Source organism: Eublepharis macularius, chromosome 2, assembly GCF_028583425.1.
Source record: "Eublepharis macularius isolate TG4126 chromosome 2, MPM_Emac_v1.0, whole genome shotgun sequence".
NCBI lineage: Eukaryota > Metazoa > Chordata > Lepidosauria > Squamata > Eublepharidae > Eublepharis > Eublepharis macularius.
This window is the reverse complement of record NC_072791.1, coordinates 12,776,546-12,793,921: the sequence shown is the minus strand read 5'-3', so window position 1 is coordinate 12,793,921 and position 17,376 is coordinate 12,776,546. Positions and strand designations below refer to the sequence as shown.

Sequence of the window (17,376 nt, the reverse complement as noted above, 5' to 3'; positions counted from 1 at the left end):
AATCCTGTCCTATTGCACTGAACTCAAATCCTCTTTCATTGCACTGGCCTCACATCCTGTTCTGTTTCACTAGGCACAAATCTTGTCCTATTGCACTGAACTCAAATCCTCTTTCATTGCACTGGACTCACATCCTGTTCTGTTTCACTAGGCACAAATCCTGTCCTATTGCACTGAACTCAAATCCTCTTTCATTGCACTGGCCTCACATCCTGTTCTGTTTCACTAGGCACAAATCTTGTCCTATTGCACTGAACTCAAATCCTCTTTCATTGCACTGGACTCACATCCTGTTCTGTTTCACTAGGCACAAATCCTGTCCTATTGCACTGAACTCAAATCCTCTTTCATTGCACTGGACTCACATCCTGTTCTATTTCACTAGGCACAAATCCTGTCCTATTGCACTGAACTCAAATTCTGTTCTGCTGCAGACCAACACGGCTTACCCGTCTAACTACTTTGCTTGATCCTGAGGTCTTCCTGCTCCCCTTGTGCTCGGTGGTAGCCCACCACAGAAGCCCATTCACACGTGCGAGATGGGGGCAAGGGCAGATGCACCCGGGCAGCTGGGCACAAGGCCTTGCTGACAAATTCCTCCCCTGGCCTTGCCCCTCCGGAGGCGGCGGGTTGTTTTCACAGGTGGCCAGAGGGGCGAGCCCGACTAGTGCTGGGGGCGGAAAAGCTCGGGCAAGGTGGCTCTCCGCCCGACTGTCCTTGCAGGCGCTTTAATTTTCGGGGGCTTGTGTGTGTGTGGGGGGGGGGAGGCACACACAACTCCGGCATTGTTGAGAAAGGAGCCCGGTCTGCTGGCTCTCTTGCTCTCCCCTGCGCTTGGCAGCTCGGGAGGGAGAGATCCGGTATCACGTTGCAGATTCCCACTGCAGATAACGAAATGCGAGCTCTGGCTCAGAACGGCAAGTGGATGGGAAAGGCGCCCTTCCCAACACAAAACTCATTTGCTAATGGGCCGGTTTTGGGTTTCCTCTCCTTCTTCGGGGTCGGAAATCGCCCGAGTTTTGGGTTACTGGCCGCAGAAGACGGGCCGCTTTCGGGAAAGGAAAACAAAACTCTTTGCAATTAATAATCCCTCCCCAAACAGCTGCCTGGGGGCCCGCCGCCCCCCCCCGCCCTATCCTTCCTCTGTTTTTATTTACTTTCCTAAGTAGAAAGAAATGGAAGCGGAAGGATGGGCCAGCGAGCCCTCCCCCACACCCAGGCGTGCATTATAGCCGTGGACGGTTTAATTTTACGCTGCAAATCGATTTTTTCGCCTTTTGACAATACAGCCAGATTCGCTGCAAAATCCTGATCCCCGATCGGTATTTAAAAACGCCCATTGATAAAGCTACTTGCAGCCCGGGAGTGTGAATATCTGTAGAATCCACAAAATGATAAACGGAATTGCAACGGGCAAGGGAGTCACCTGAGCACAGTGGGGCTTACTCCCGAGTAAAGACGTTTCGAGCGGCGAACCGCGCTATTTATTGAGGTTATTTTATAGTCCGCCTTTCTCGCTGAAACTCAAGACGAATTAGGGAGTGTGAGTCAGTGCAGTCAGTTTCGAGGACATTTCTATGAACAAGGCAAAAAATGCAGATTTGCAAAGATTTCAAACCAGTAGAAATCCAATGCAGAGTTGAAGAAACGCTGAAATAGAGTTTAAGCCATCGTGGCCCAAGGGGGAGGTCTCCCTTGAAGTGCCATGAACTGATTTATTAGAAATATTTATATAGCCTCCTTTCTCTCGGGCATTCCAGGAGCCAAGACGGGTAACAACCGTGTAAAAACAATAAAACAAGTGAAGAAAGTAAACATTTAAATAGCGTATTAAAAGCTAGACTGAAAACATTTATCCGGGCTGCCCCCAGCGCTTTTCAGAATAGCTCTCCTCCGATGTGCAATGCTGATCGACGTGGGACCAAGTCCCAAGTCCCAGGGGGAAATAAAACGGCTTAAATCCAAAAGCTCAATCAGCTCGTGGATCGCAGCCGTAAGTGGCTGCGTATTGTTTAAAAACTTTGGAAATCCCTCCCTCGGTCCTGTTTCACCCTCAGCTTCGGTTGTTAGGAGGGCCGACTGCGCCAGTGAACGTGGATAGATTTTTACCAACATTTCAAAGCTGTCTCCAAATCCTCTTAGTTTACTCAGACCTCAAGCCCGAATGATGCCAGGGTTATAGGCAAGTAACCGTGTTTTCTGAGCACAGCCCTAACGTAGCCACAGCATTTAATCCCCTGGCGTTTACTCCTCAGAATAGCCATGGTGTTTACTCCCGAGTAAACGCGTTTCGCATCGGATTGCTTCTGGCCAAATCCCGCCTGCCTCAGCGGGGCTTACGTCCGAGTAAATACACCCAGGCCGAATGATAAAGGCGGCGATCCGAAGCACGCTGGCTTGGGAAGTAGGTTTTCTTGAAAGCAGCCGGACTGGCGTCTGAGTAAACGCGGTGGGATCGAGAAAGACAGATCCCGGCGGCTGTTTTCTCTGGGCGGCACGAGATCACAGCCGGATCTGTTCGCTTCAAATTATTCTATTATCTCCAGCAAATGATTTTTACTGGAAGGAGAGGGGGAAAGAATCCCCCCACCCGGCTGGCGTTGAGATGGTCTCTCCGTTCCCGGCCGCTGGCAGATAAACGCTTTTCTCGGAGGTGGTTTTGAGAAATGAAAGGACTTGGGTTTGGATGGGTGTCCGCCACCGAGTCCGGGGCGTAGGGCCGTCAGAGCGGAAAGAGACCCCTTGTGGTGCACCAAACGCTCTTCCCTTGTCGTTGGAGGAGTTTTATTCCAGACCTAAAACGTTCACTGCAACTCTGGCCGAGCGAACCCCCAAATCACACCCAACTTCAGCTTCCATTCTTGACAACATCCAGGGCGTTTTTTTTTCTCCTGAGCAGGAATTTCCTCCATCCTTATCCTTGATCCTTAATCCATCCCCAAACCACTGCGCAATTCTAAACCGGAGGCTTCCGAAATCCACCCGGTCTACTAACTTCCAGGAAAGTGTCTTGTTCCTTGCCGAGCCGAGTCCACCCTTCCCGGGCGCAAACTGGATCAGAAGGTTTCGTGTAAACACATTTTGCTCCGAGGCTAATTCGGAATAAAGCCGTTCGCGGGCTACAGTCTCTGCGTGTAGCGCGCGGTCATTTTTATGGCGAGTCTCGCATCCCGCTCGCCAAACGTGCCTGGTATTATATACAGGGTGCCGTGTTATGTTTGCTACATCATATGAAAGGGTCTTTTAAAAATATTATTTAAAATTGGATCCAGGTAAGTTTTGAGACAAGGGGTGATTAACGCTGTGTTGACTTCTCAGACTCTGAAATCCTAAACAGAGTTACTCCAAGTCTAAGGCCAATGGAGTAACTCTGCCTAGGATTTCCCTATAAAAGACCCCGAGGGAAGGAGGCGTTGGCGCGCCTGGAAACAGACAAATAGCCGTCAGGAGGGAGAATTATCGCCAGCAATTTGGGGCTGATCTGTCTTTCTCGTCCCGGGCCTGTCCTGCAGGTATAATCTGTCAGACCTTTGCCCCTAGGAAACGAGAAAAGAACGATCCCTTCTGCTTTCATTTGAGAGAGCGAGCGAGCGAGCGAGCAAGGGAGCGCGTTAGCCCTAAAGATCCATTTAGCAAACGCCAATTTGGAGCAGGGCTGCGTTGCTATTCCAGGGGGAAGTAATGCGTGAGAATAGATTGCAAACTCCCTCCTGGCTGATTGTTTTTTCTTCTAAAAAACCGTCTGCGCGACTGCTCGAGCCTTTAGGGTCTGCCGGGGCTTTCGTTCTTTCGCTGGAGAGGTTTCAAGAGCGCCGTTGCGGTGCCCTCGCAGCTGCCTTGTCAATAAGGCTCCCTTCCAAGCGCAGAGGCATTCTGGCTGGCAAGACATCGCTGCGCTCGGAGACATCACCGGGACCAAAATAAAACCGGCCGAGGAAAATTACCAGACAGGGGCGAGAGGCGTGACTGGGGAGGAGAATGTACCAGCATTGTACCCTCCTGGCTGCGGAGCCGGAGGGAGGGAGGGAGGGGGATCGCCTTCTTTTTTAAGCAGAGGCCATTTCATACGTGCAAGGGGGCTCCCTGAAACGATGGGGACCTCCGCAGGAGCCACATCTGGTCCCCTCCTCGCCCTGGCTACCCTGATGGAGAAAGGCTGAAAAGGGGACGTGTGGGGTGGGGGGAACTCCAGCCCGGAGGCCTCCAAGGGCAGGGCAGAGCTCCAGCGCTGAGCGAGCCAAGCCGCCTGTAGCCAGGGAATTTGGACCGGGGGCGTTCCTGCTGACTCTTCACTCCCGAAGGAAACTGGGCGGAGGGGATCGGTGGCAGTCAGGAATGTACGGCTGTATTTTGTGTATGTTCATATGCAGGGAATCAAACTGGGGACCAGTGGCAGTCAGGATTGTGTAGATTCACCTGAGTGTGTGTGTTCAAACATAGCTGGTTAAACTGGGGAGGGGAGTCAGTGGCAGCCAGGAACATATATTTTATTTAGATATTTATATCTCGCTTTTCTCCCCAGTGAGGAATTAAAGCAACTTACAACACTGTTCCCCTCCCTTTTACTCTAACAACAACAGCCATGTGAGGTAGATCATACGGAGTCTATATGAATGGGCCAAAGTCGCCCAGCCAGCTTCCATGGCAGAGAAGGGATTTCCACGAGGGTATCCCAGATTAGGAAACTCCAACCACTACAACACACACAGAGTTAAGCTGAGGTGTGGATCAGGAATGGATATCCATGTCTGTGTATATTTATGAGGAGGGTGCATAAATAGACACAAACAGGATGCAAAATAAAATTTTGACCTGGGCTAATTTGCATGCACATAGCTGGGCCGCAGTATTAGAACTATTAAGGAACAGCAAGATCATCTAGTCCACCCCTTGTGGGGGAGGCTCCTTCTCCAGAGAGACTCAATTCCCTCTGTTGGGTAGGTCCAGAGCAGGGGCGGAGAAGCCCTGGGTTCAAACCCCAGCACTCACTCACTCAGGACAGCAAGATTCCAGTCCATTTGCAACTTAGAAACCAACTAGATTTCCAGGGTCTCTAAGCTGGTCTCTGAGGAGGAACTGGATTCGAATCTTGTTCTTCTACTGCAGACCAACGTGGCTACTCCCCTGAAACTTCCTTTGACTCTGCGCCCCAGATTTCCCAATAAACATGCCTAGGATTGGCTTCAGGCAAAGCCACCATCCGCCTCATCCCCACCCCTGTATGATGGAATAGCCTCATTCTGTCCTACACTGCAGGTCTGTTAGGGGGATTCCGTCTATGTGATGTCCTTTTAACTTCCAGAATATGAATGGCAAAGCGTTATCCAAACCCTGTAGGCCTGTTTATTGGATGCCCTGTCCAGTTGATTGCATGTGCCTATGGAATCCGCCTTGAGTCTCAGTGGAAAAGATGGACTACAAATAAATAAAAATCGCTGGAAGCGATAGGGGGCTGACTTCCTGGTGGGATCTAAACCCTAGACTACTTCCCGGATATAAGTTAGCCCATCTGTCTAGTCTTCCTCCACCCAAGTGGGGGTTCCCCTCCCATTTTGTCCTCCCCACAGCCCTGTGAAGTAGATTGAGTTTGAGAGTGCGACTGGCTCATAGCCAGCCCACAGAGAGCGTTAGAGCAGAAAAGGAGTTGGAACCCGGCTCTCCCAGCCCCAAAACGTTAACCACTACACCACACTGTCTTCCACCTGCCGGTCCTAAAATGACTCATTCCAAAATCAGTCCCGGCTCAAGGCATCGCACTCGCTTCCATCGGGTCCCAGCCCCCGCCTGACCGGGCTGTGTGGTCCCAGAGGCTTGAATGCATTATTTTTATCTGCAAATAAAGCTCCCTTATCTATTGGTCGCTCTTATCGGCTGCTAGATAAGAAACCGGCCCATAAAAGCGCTTCCCTGGCAGCCAGGGCTTGGCTTATCTCTCGGCCCCATTGTTGTGATCTCACACTTCGGCCTCGCTGCTGACAATAGATTACCTTTGTTTGCAGAGGAGCTAATTGTGGGCTTTTGCTTCCCTTTTCAGAAAGCATCTTCCCTTCGCACCACAGTTGGGTGAATCCGTCTCGACGAAAATTGCAGCGAGCCGCTGTTTGCTGACGCGCAGGCGCAGAAAATATGGCCAGCCCATATGTGTAGCATGGATTTCGCTTGCATTTCTTCCTCGCAACTCCGTGATCCGGAATCCTCCTGCCCCTTCTTCGGAAGCAACCTTTGCCCAAATTGGCGTGAGAAGGATCGCGGCCTTTCAATGGAGAAGCAGCTCCATCCTGTACAGGTTTACTCAGAAATAACTTCCCTGGATTTTTGTTTAGTTTAATCAGTCAATGTATTCATTTGTTTGTTCATATCCATTATTTATAGTCCGCCTTTCTCACTGAGACTCAAGGAGGATTACACAGCCTGAGTTCAGTCAATTTCAAAGATAGTTTCAATAAACGCTTTAACAGGGGAGCATAAGGACAAATGTGCAAAGATTTAGGATTTACTCCCAAGTAAGCGGGCTGTCATGCACACCTGCTTGTGACACCGGAGATGCGGTCACGCACACATGCACACATACATAGGGACTTATTTCTGGGAATGGGGATATGAGAATAGAGTCGGTTGCTCCCAAAAGAAACTTAAAATCTGACGGCGCTGAAAAGACTTATGCAATTTTATACCCCCCATACGTTCTCCAGGGCTACAGCCCACTTCTTCCGATGCAACGCGTGGAGGGGCCCTCGCACAGTGGTGAAGCAGCTAATCAGCATGCCCGAAGTCCGGGGTTCGATCCTGGGCACCTCCAGAAAGATGACCCTGGGAGCCGCTGCCGGCCTGAGCAGGTAATACCTCCCTCCCGGGACTGGCACCTTCACGCGGTCCTCACCAAGCAGGGGGCATGAAAAAGAAAGAATCCCAGATGAATAGCGGAGGGAGAGGCAATCGTGCAAAGCTCGAGTCTGATCAAGATAGGAAGAGAGACCATTCATTAGTAATGGGCGGGAGTGAAGAACCTTAGATAAAATCTCGGATCCCAGAGTTTGGTTTTGGTTTGGAGAGGGTTGGTGTGAAACCTCCTATCGAACCCCAGTTCAGCAGTTCCAGGCCAGAATTCTTTGAATATTCTTTTGCAGAGGGAGGCAGACGTTCAGATTCATAACCAGACCCCCCCCCCCGGCCGACTGAAATGTACTTCCCATTGACTTAAATAGGGCTTCTCCCTACGGAGCGTCACCCCGAATTATTCGGAAACGCTCCGTTTCGTTTCAGTTGGAGTCCAGTGGCATCTCAGAGACCCCCAAGATTTTCAGGGTGTAAGCTTTCGAGGGGATTATCGGGTTTTAGGCCCCTTTCTATACCCTAAGGTTTGGAAACTTGGCTACCCCGAGAAGCACAGCTCTGTGTGAGAGTGTGAGCGTGTGTGTGTGAGAGAGATTCGAATTCCGCACCTGTTTACCCTTCCCCCCCCCCTCTAGTCCGAACCCTTCTCCAGCTTAACCTTTTGCAGTCCAATTCTATGCCGGGTTACTCCCGCCTGGGCCCGCCGTCACCAACGGGGCTCAGACCGGAGCAAGCAGGCATAGGATCGCAGCTGAAGATGTTCCGGGTAAAAACTTATGACTGTTGTTATTGACATTAACACGCCCCCGCCTGCGCATCCTGCAGGCGCGCTCCTTCCTCTCCTCCAAGTCCAAGGTAGGACGCGCCTTTGAATTATTCAGCACCCCAGAAGCTATCCATCGGGGGGCATCATTTATTCATTCTCAACGTTCAGGTAATTAAATATGAGCTCACCGGGCAGGAGCAGGTCTGGAAAGGCGGGGGGGGGGACGTTGAGCAGAGATGGACAGCAAGGGGGAGGCGCACGGAGAGGGTTGGCCGGTTGGCCGCCGGCGGGGGAGGGCCGGGGAAGGGTGTTTTTTTTTTCTTTTAAAGGGTTGCAATAATTGATTTGCGCAGAGAGTTTCGTTCCCTTTAGGTGACACTCGAGACGCAGCTCGGGTTGCAAACGCCTGACGCGCCTCCCCCGCGGGGCCAGCCAGAGCGCGCGATCCCCTCTATCTGGCCGCCTCTCTCTCTCCGCCGCGAGTCGGTCACTCGGAGCCAGCGCAGCCACGCAGGCCGGGGCCTCGCTCGCCTCTGCGGCCGCCGGCTCAGCGCGCTCGGCCTGCCTCGCCTCGCCCTTCCCTTCCCCGCCGGCTGGGCTGGAGGCGCGCTCCGATAGGCGCGCGGCGGGCTCCAATCACAACGCGGCCGGACGCTGGGGCGGCTTTAAGCTGGGCTGCCCGAGGCCAGCGCCGGAGAAAAGTTTGCCGCCGAGCGCGCCCCGCTCCCTGCCGCCGCCGGGCCGCCGAGGGCTGCTCCGGGCCGCTTGCCTGACCGCCAGCCAGCCAGCCCCGCTCGGGGGCGCCGGGCCGGGCGCGCCATGTCGATGCTGCCGTCGTTCGGCTTCACGCAGGAGCAAGTGGCGTGCGTGTGCGAGGTGCTGCAGCAGGGCGGCAACCTGGAGCGGCTGGGCCGCTTCCTGTGGTCGCTGCCGGCCTGCGACCACTTGCACAAGAACGAGAGCGTGCTGAAGGCCAAGGCGGTGGTGGCCTTCCACCGCGGCAACTTCCGCGAGCTCTACAAGATCCTGGAGAGCCACCAGTTCTCGCCGCACAACCACCCCAAGCTGCAGCAGCTCTGGCTCAAGGCGCACTACGTGGAGGCCGAGAAGCTGCGCGGGCGGCCGCTGGGCGCCGTGGGCAAGTACCGCGTGCGGCGGAAATTCCCGCTGCCGCGCACCATCTGGGACGGCGAGGAGACCAGCTACTGCTTCAAGGAGAAGTCCCGCGGCGTGCTGCGCGAGTGGTACGCGCACAACCCCTACCCGTCGCCCCGCGAGAAGAGGGAGCTGGCCGAGGCCACCGGCCTCACCACCACCCAGGTCAGCAACTGGTTCAAGAACCGGCGGCAGCGCGACCGGGCGGCCGAGGCCAAGGAGAGGTGGGTGCTCCCCGCGCGGCGCCGCGGCTCCGGCGGAAAGGAGGGAGGTGCAGAAAGAGAGAGGCAGAGGGGCGGGCGGTGCGGGGTCTTTAGAGTCTCGGGGTGGCTCTGAATTGTGCTTAGAATCGCGTTTAGAATTGCCCTGGATTTTTTACCTGTGGAGAAGTAGATCGCCGGTTTGCATCTAATGGGGGGGGGGTAGTGTTTCCGGCCGGATCGTGCCCCTAGGAAAGAACGTCGGGCCTCTGCCGAGCGCAGAGTTCAATAATGCACTGGAGACGGCCGTTTCGCACCTCGCCTGAGCATAAACTGCCCTTGGCATCCGCAAAGGCGCACCAAATGGCTCCCCTTCTTTTAATTTTTTTTTTTTGGTCCCAGACTAGAGTCATAAACCCGAAGGGGGGTTGTGTTGACACGCGCGCCAGTCTCTGCTTTCACACACTTTCGATCCACTTTGTTGCAACTGGATTTTGCTACATGGAACAGAACAATCCATTTGCAAAGGATGGCTAAAATGCATGGAAGGTGAGTTAGTCAACGTGTGTGAAAGCAAGTGGCAGCAGTTCGTCCATCCTTAGGTCGTGGCAGCCAATGCTGCCCTGTTTGGTGCGGTACAGCGCCGAGCGCCCAGCGGCTTGGTCCGGAGAATCTCACAGCCCGGCTCTGCCCAGCGCAACTGGAACTTCTCGGCTCCCCCCTCGCCAAACTGCTTGCCGCCTGCGCCCCCTTCCCGGTCCTGTCTCTCCCAAACTACAGAAATAACCGGTCCCTTCCGTCCATTAAATGCGCCTGGGGGGGTGGAAGAGAAAAGCGGAGCCGTAGCGTTGCGAGGCTGCTGGTGGGGAGAAACTCTCTCCCTGACCTCCTCGGTCGTGTTCCGGGTTTATGGTGAGGTCAGGCGTCTCCGGGCTCAGTTGTTGTGTCTCCTTCTGGCAATGTTTAAGAAACCCAAACGAACTCCCGGGTGATGGGGCAGGGCGCGACTTCCCTCTCCAACGGGTTTTCTTTGGGAAGCGAACTGGCGCCCAGCAACAAAAAGGGGAGGCTGAACAACACCGTCCTCTGCCGAAGGTCCTCTTCAGCCCTGGAGGCCGAGGCGGGGAGGTTAGGCTGAAGGGAGCCCAGATGTGTTTACTCCCGAGTCGCTGCGCATCGGACTGCAGCCTCGGGGAAACGAAGGAGGCTTCAAACTAGAGAGAGCGATTTCAAAAATAGCAAGAACTAGACTGGGGCGAAGGAGGGTCACATTTTGAATTGCCCTGCGCGTTTTTCGTTAGGGGAAAAGAAAGAGGCCGCCCTCTCTTCTAGAAAGCGGCGAACTGCTGGAAGCTGCTTGGCCTGATCTCTGACCTTGTAATCGGACTGAATTCGGATCGCCTTCGCTTCTCATTAAAGCAGCCCCCTCCCCAGGCCTTGGCCCCATACCGGCCGGGGGGGGGGGAGAACAGGGGAGGAGAGGATTAATAAAACAAGCCTGTTAAGGGCAGGCTGGAGGAGGGGGTCGTTTATCTTCCTTACGACCCCCTCCACACCCCGGCTCAATTGAAGTACTTGACATTCAAACGCTTTACATGTGTTTAGGATTAGGGTGTCAGGGCCACTGATGGCTCCCAGATCTTACACACACACACACACCGTTTGCAAACACACACATCAAACTTCCCCTCACTCTGCGGAATAAGGGAGGGGAGAAAAACAGGTCTGTGCCCCGAGGAATGAAAATGTCGACGGGGTTGGAGGGAACCGGCCTCTAAGCGAAGGAGAGCGCAAGAGACAGGCGCTTAGTTGTATAGTGCGCGTTTTAAACGTGGCTTTTTCTTAGTTGCTGGGCGGGAGCGGAGAATCGTTCCGGGACCGCTTTCAGCTGCTGAGATTGTCCACCGGTGTCCGGAAGAGAAAAGGAGACACCGGAGAGCAGCCAGACTCCAGAGCGGGCGTAATATTACCTCTCCAGTCGGAACTCGCCTGTTGGGAGGAAGGGAAGAAATAATGGCGACCGTAGAAGCGACCCTTCCTGTTCACCCGGCCTTACAGCCCGACCAGTCGCTTTATGGAAACAGGGTTCGAGTCCAGTGGCGCTTCATCAACCAACAATATTTTTAATGTTACAAGCTTTGGAGAGTCAAAGTGTATCTGAAGAAGGGAACTTTGACTGTCCAAAGTTTTTACCCTGGAAATCTTGCGGGTCTCTAAGGTGCCACTGGACTCCAGTCCTGCTGTCCTCTTGCAGACCAACAGGGCAACCTACCCGAAAGTAGCTTCATGGAAAGGGGCTTTGGGTCCTTTGGAAGCCCAGAAACGGATCTGGATTTTTCTTCCAAATGAGATCCCGCAGAGGGATGCCAGAGACCTGGGGTCCTCGGAAGATTTCAGAACCCATGTTTGTGATCTTGTCTGCTACAGAAGGAATCTCAGACCACTTGGACATTGGAAAAGGCCTGCTGAGTAGCAGAGAAGCCACAAAGAAGGGGGGCTGGCGGTTGCTCTTTTATGTGGGCAGCGATCCCCTGCAAGTTAAATTAAATACACGTGTCTGGGATCCCACCCCAGCTTCCTCAATTGAGCAAGGGCTGCAGTCGTGTGTCCTGGGACTGTTAAACCGGCGGGGCGCTTTCTGAATAAATATTTAGAGAACCGCGCTGTACCCCGGGCCTGGAAAGCGTCACGTGCGAACTCTGCCCTTGAGGGCTAGAAACATTTTGAAATACCAATGCCCGGTGCAAGGTTGGACATGCGCTAGTAAGTCTCCTCCGTGGGCGCGCTTGTGAACGCCTGTGGCCTAGGAACCATCCGAAAAATCTCCTCCTAGCCCATGCAGCTGTTGACAGTTCCCGAGGGGTGGTGGGATAGAAAGCCCAAACCAGTTTAAAGTTTCTCTTGCCTGAAAATGAGCTCTCCCTCGCTCTTCAGCCCCATGGACAACATCCGCCCGCCTTCCAGACTGAAAGTTTCACTCCTATGTGTGCGTGTGCGGGGGGAGTCCCATTTCCCTAAGGTGCTGCAGAATTCCCCCCCCCCCGTCCTAAATTTTGGGACACTTCTATTGCAGTTCTGGCTGCTATAGAACCAGCTGCGGCCCAGCCCGTCTCCTTCACCTAAGCTAACACTGACATCCACAGGGCTTGGGGGAGCAGCTGTCTAAATAGGAGGCCAAACCGGGCAGCTGCAGCCGTGAAGCCATTATGAAAATATGAGCCCGCTCTTCGGAGAACTGGAAAATATTTCCCTTTTGCTCTTCCCGGAACCGCCCACTCCAATTCACCTGGGCCCACGATCCAGATAAAGCGGACGGTCTTTCGGGTCCCCAGTTAAGAGACGCGCGTTAAACTCCCTCGCATTGAAACCGAAGTTTCGTTTTCTCGAGGTTTTGCCTGTCTGTTTCTGTTGGGCGTGTGAAGGCGACCATCGGAGGTGGGGTTGGGTTAACCCTGCCCCACAGTTCCCCTGTGTTCCCCACACAAACCCGTAGGATGCAAACAGTGCGTCCTAAGCGGAGTTGCTCCAGTCTATGCCTATTGACTTCAGTGGGCTTAGACTGGAGCGACTCTGTTTAGGATTGCACTGTACATGTATTTTCTGGGACGGTGAGACAACTGATTCCAAAGCAGTGAAGTGGGTTGGAACCTACCCGGAACAATTTCTTCAAAGTGAGAAAAGTTATTGCCAAGCTGACTACCAGCCCAGCAAGGCAGGCAAAGGACGCAACAATAACTGCAAAATCCCAAACCGGTATATTCAATAGGGCTTGCTGCCTGGAAAATGTTTTTAGGATAGAGCTGCAAGAGAGCATTAATCTCGCTTTAAAGTATCTGCCGTGTGGACTCTTAGTATGTTCTGAGACTTTGAAATCGACCAAACTTTCCAAATCGAAGAACCGCCTTCAGGCCTTTGAAACTGGCCGGCTCCCTCGAGTCTTCCAATTATCGGAAATTAAATCGCACTTTTTAAAAATGGGACCGCAGCACCTGAAAACCTGGGCTTGGAACCTCCTTGGGCCAAGCCCTCCGGTGGAAGCACTGATTTTGTTCAGGAGCCGTCGGTCAGTTTTCAGGGCGTAAAATGATTCAAATGTGAAAGACTCTTTGGTGTAATGAGTTTGGGGCTGGGCATCTCTTCCTGTAGGCCGGCTTTCTGTCCTTTCTGAAGGCAGCAGATTATCCGATGCAAGCAAAGTGCCTTTTTGAAGGTCCCAAAAAAGTGCAGCTGGCAACTAGAGGCTGACAGACACCCCACCCCCAAAGTTTTCCTCTCCGATCCCCATGGAACAGAACGGCAGCGCGTTTGCCGTTTCAACGGGGCTGCGTTTCAATGGGGCTTGCTTACAACTAAACCTGGTGGCCTGAACGGCGCTTACTTCCGAGTAGAAGGCACGTATAAACGAAGCTATCCTAAACAGGAGGAGGTAGAGCGATGACCCGGTGAATGGACCTGGGATTAATAGACCTGCTTTTTCTGCACCGGCCCCTACTCTTCGGTAACCAACTGGTTGCTGGGGGCACGCCCCTGTTCCCGTGTCCCTTTTGAGCCGCACGCTTGGTGTTCAAAATGCCATGCCCCTGACCCGTGTAATCCTGCCCTGGGAAGGAGGATTTTTACAACCCCCCCCCCCCCAGGACGTTCGTCTGTATGCGTCCATAATAACAAAGCTCCAGTGATCCAAGGCTGCAGGAATTTATTGATCGGGTAGGGAAGCCGCCCTTTCAGAAACGAGGATCACTCACTTTGGCTGCGATTCTCCGAGATAAGAAGGGCCAACAGACGCCCCGAAACCGGATTCCGAAATGCATCCCTTGAGGAAATCGCACCCCCTTGCGTAGGGTTTCCACACAGGAAACGTTCGGGGAAGTTTATCCCGACCAGGATTAATGGGAAAATAACCGCAGCCTCACCCAAACCCTGGTTACCAGTCTCTTTGGTTACTATCTTGGTCGAAAAAATATCGAGGGCTGCCTCCAGCGTTGCGAAAGCGCTTTTTATGAAAAATCTATTCCAAGAGCAGAGGACTTTTCTCTCGGCAGTCGTGGAAACAAGAAAGCGCTTCGCTTGGCCCGGGTGTTGACTGGGTCGCCCCTTGTCGTGCTGGCTTTTGAAAGAGGTCATCTCCCACCTAACCTCCAACTCGGCGGCTTTTTAAAAAACACGGAAAAGGCTGCAATCCAGACCAATTTGTCTTTGCCTTTCCGCTCCGTTTTGTCCCCAGCTAGGAGCGATTGTAAAACCCGGACTTTGGGGAGCGTCTCGCATTGAATTGCTTCCCCGAAAGCCGAGAGTCCGAAAGGGGGATCGGAGCCCATGGAAAGCAGGCAAAGCCTCGGTCTTAAAGGCAGCCTTCTTGCCATCTCTCTCCGGAGAATGTATCCGTTTCGGTCTGTAGATTCTAGTGGGTTTTTACTTCCGTGTAAACGCCTGGACTGGGCATAGTTTGCCAACCAAGCCGATTTTGTGCTTGTCTCTTCTGATTTGTTTCTGTTTTGTGGTGTGTGTGCAAAGTGTGTGTAAAGGCAGCCGATTGCTGCAGGCAGCCAGTTTAGGGTCGGGGCACCAACTTTTTTTGGGGGGGAGGGGGGAGATGTTGAGTTCTTGGAGTAAGTTCTGTCAACAAAGTTTACCGGCCACTTGGCAAATGGAAACGGATTTTCTTTGCAGCGCAATGCTGAAGAGGGCTACCTCTGTCTAAAGCGTATGGATTAGCAGCGGGTTTGGGCTGGTGCAATTCTGGCTAGCGCGCTCCAGGCGGGTCACAGAAAGATTCCCACCGGTCCTGACTGTTTACTTTTTACTCAGCTAGGGGGGGCTGCTCAGTTCTGCTGGTTATAAATCTTTGCATTTATATCCCCTGTTACACCGTTTATTGAAATGTCCTTAAAACTGACTGCATTGACTCACACTGGGCAATGGGCCTTGAGCCTGTGAGAGAAAGGCGGACTACAAATTTCATAAATAAAGAAATCCATCCTGATCTGCTTCGGGCCTGGCTAAGCACCCCCCCCTACTCCATAGTGGGCCAATTGGAGAGGGGATGCACGGGACTTTAGGAGGGAGGGGGTACCTGTTTGCCCCTTCCTCACCTTGCTTTAATAAGCCCCCCTGGCCAGTGCCTAATGCCTCCCCCTTTGGGGCTCTCTTTCTCTCCCCCCTCCAGAGAGAACACGGAAAACAACAACGCCTCCACCAACAAACAGAACCAGCTCTCGCCCCTGGACGGAGCCAAGCCGCTGATGTCCAGCTCGGAGGAGGAGTTTTCGCCGCCCCAGAGCCCGGACCAGAACTCGATCCTCCTGCTGCAGGGCAGCCTCAGCCACGCCAGGAACGCCCCCTACGCCTTGACCGGCTTAAGCGCCTCGCAGGCGCCCCACGGCCTTCAAGCCCACCAGCACCAGCTGCAGGATTCGCTCCTGGGACCTCTCACGTCCAGTCTGGTGGACCTGGGCTCATAATCGCAGCAAGGGAGGTGGGCTCGCCCCCTGCATCGCACAGAGTGGCTTGTACATACGGGGACACGGCCATCCGTCTCACCTGGGCTCCTCTCACCTGGTGGTTCTTAAAGTGACTTCTCAAAATTTTCTTCTTTTTTTTTTTTTGGTCAAGCAGCCCCCCTCCCATTTTTTCCACTTCTCTTTTTCCATTGCCCCCTCTCCCAACTTCATTATGTCTTAGCCAAACCAAGATAACACACACCAGCACAATCCCCCCCTTCTTTATTCTTTCCAAACAATTTAAGCTTTTATCAGTAAAGATGACAGATGGTTTTGTTCAGCATTTTTAAAAAGGGGAGGCCCCGATCCAGCCAAAGTTAAGCACTTCCAATTCCTTCCCTGCCTCCCCCCCCCATTCAATTAGAATAGGGCTACTTAACCTGGGGTCTGGATAGATTACAGGGGGGCCCTTGAACTTGGATGGGGTAAAATGACAGCATTGTTTTCACGAATGGAACTGAAATTATGTATTTTATTTTCTGCATTCAAAAAACACAATTCTGAGAAGGAGTCCCTAGGCTTCGACAGACTGCCCTGGGGGTAAAAAGGTTAAGAATCCCTGAATGAGAAAGTTAAGCCTCAAGCTACAATTTTATGCATGCTTACCTGGGAGTAAGCCCCCATTGGGCACTGTAGGATTGCTTTCCTTCTGAGCACAGGATTGAGTTTTTAACGTCTCCTCTATTAGTTTAATTTTATCTGAGAAAGGGAGCTTTGACTCTCCAAAGCTCATACCCTGGAAATCTAGTTGGTCTTTGAAGGGCTGCTGGACTCCAGTCTTGCTCTGTTAATTTTAATGTCACCCCTATTCATTGAGGGGCTTGGAAGTGCTTAACTTTTGAATGTCTTCTGGTCTGTTTTCTTTTCCTGGAAGCATAAGGAAGATTGTTTTAAAGCAACACCTTTTCTCCCTAGTGTGTGCTTTAATTAGCTGGTGTGTATGAGTGAGTGTGTGTGTGTTGGGGTGGGTGGGTGATGCCCTAGTTTAAAGTTTTGGGAAATGATGGGATGGGGGTGAGAAAGTACCAAATCTTTTATTTTGAAAGGGAGACTTGGAGAGGGCAAAAATAAGTTTACAGATTTTGGGAGAGGGGGTCAGATTTAGTGTTCTGAACTATTTTTTGAAGTAGCTTAAAAATGGGGGGAAATTGAGAGCAGTATTAGGTCCTAGCATTCTTCTATGTCTTAAGGCAGCCGTGTGAGGCCTTTTCCTTTAAAGTAAAATTGAACTGTCCAAGTAGGTTTTTCTTTTTCTTTTTGGTCCGTGGTGTTTATGTTTGTGGTGAAATTAGGAAATACATCCATGTGACTTTTTGGGTTTTTTTTTAAAATCAACAATAACGAGGGAAGAACAATTTATACCCGGACTTCTTTCCAGAAGGCCTCGCTCTTTTTACAGATTTTTTTTTGGGGGTTGCTTTCTCTCTTCCTATAGTTTGGCTTGCAAATCTAGACGGAGTGGGGGAAACCAAACAAACAAACAAACTGGCGATTTGATTTTTGTTACCGGCAGTAGCATGTGTTCCCCTCCCCTCTCCTAGGTTTCTTGTACCGGAAGAAGTCTAAATTAAATGACGATAAAATGAATGAAAACGCACAACAGGCTATTTTCTTTGTAAAAGGACAGCGTTTTGATTCGCTCCCCCCCCCCCTCTGGCTGTTCCTCTCGGCAAATGTGACTAGAGCTTTAAATCGGTTTACTCGGGAGTAATCTTCTTGACGTTTCAAGGAAGAGGACTCCTCATGGAAAGGGGGGGGAAGAGAAAGGGTTTTTAAAAAGCAATTCAAATGTCCTTTCGTGCCAGCCCTCTGAATGGTGGTTGACTTAGAGAATATTTCCCCATTCACCCCCCTTCAATATATTTAAACAAAATATTTTGTTTAGAGAGCGTTCAAGGGTACTTTCAGAGACAAGAAATAT

General features: G+C 52.2%; 1 protein-coding gene across 1 annotated transcript; it reads left to right on the top strand.

Moving 5' to 3' along the window:
• Window positions 1-7,986: 7,986 nt before the first annotated feature.
• Window positions 7,987-17,055, top strand: LOC129324253 (homeobox protein SIX1). The gene is made up of 2 exons (XM_054971413.1): window positions 7,987-8,979; window positions 15,122-17,055. The coding sequence occupies exons 1-2, from the start codon at window positions 8,420-8,422 to the stop codon at window positions 15,414-15,416; spliced, it is 855 nt and encodes a 284-aa protein (XP_054827388.1). The 5' UTR covers window positions 7,987-8,419; the 3' UTR covers window positions 15,417-17,055.
• The last annotated feature ends 321 nt before the right edge of the window (window positions 17,056-17,376 follow it).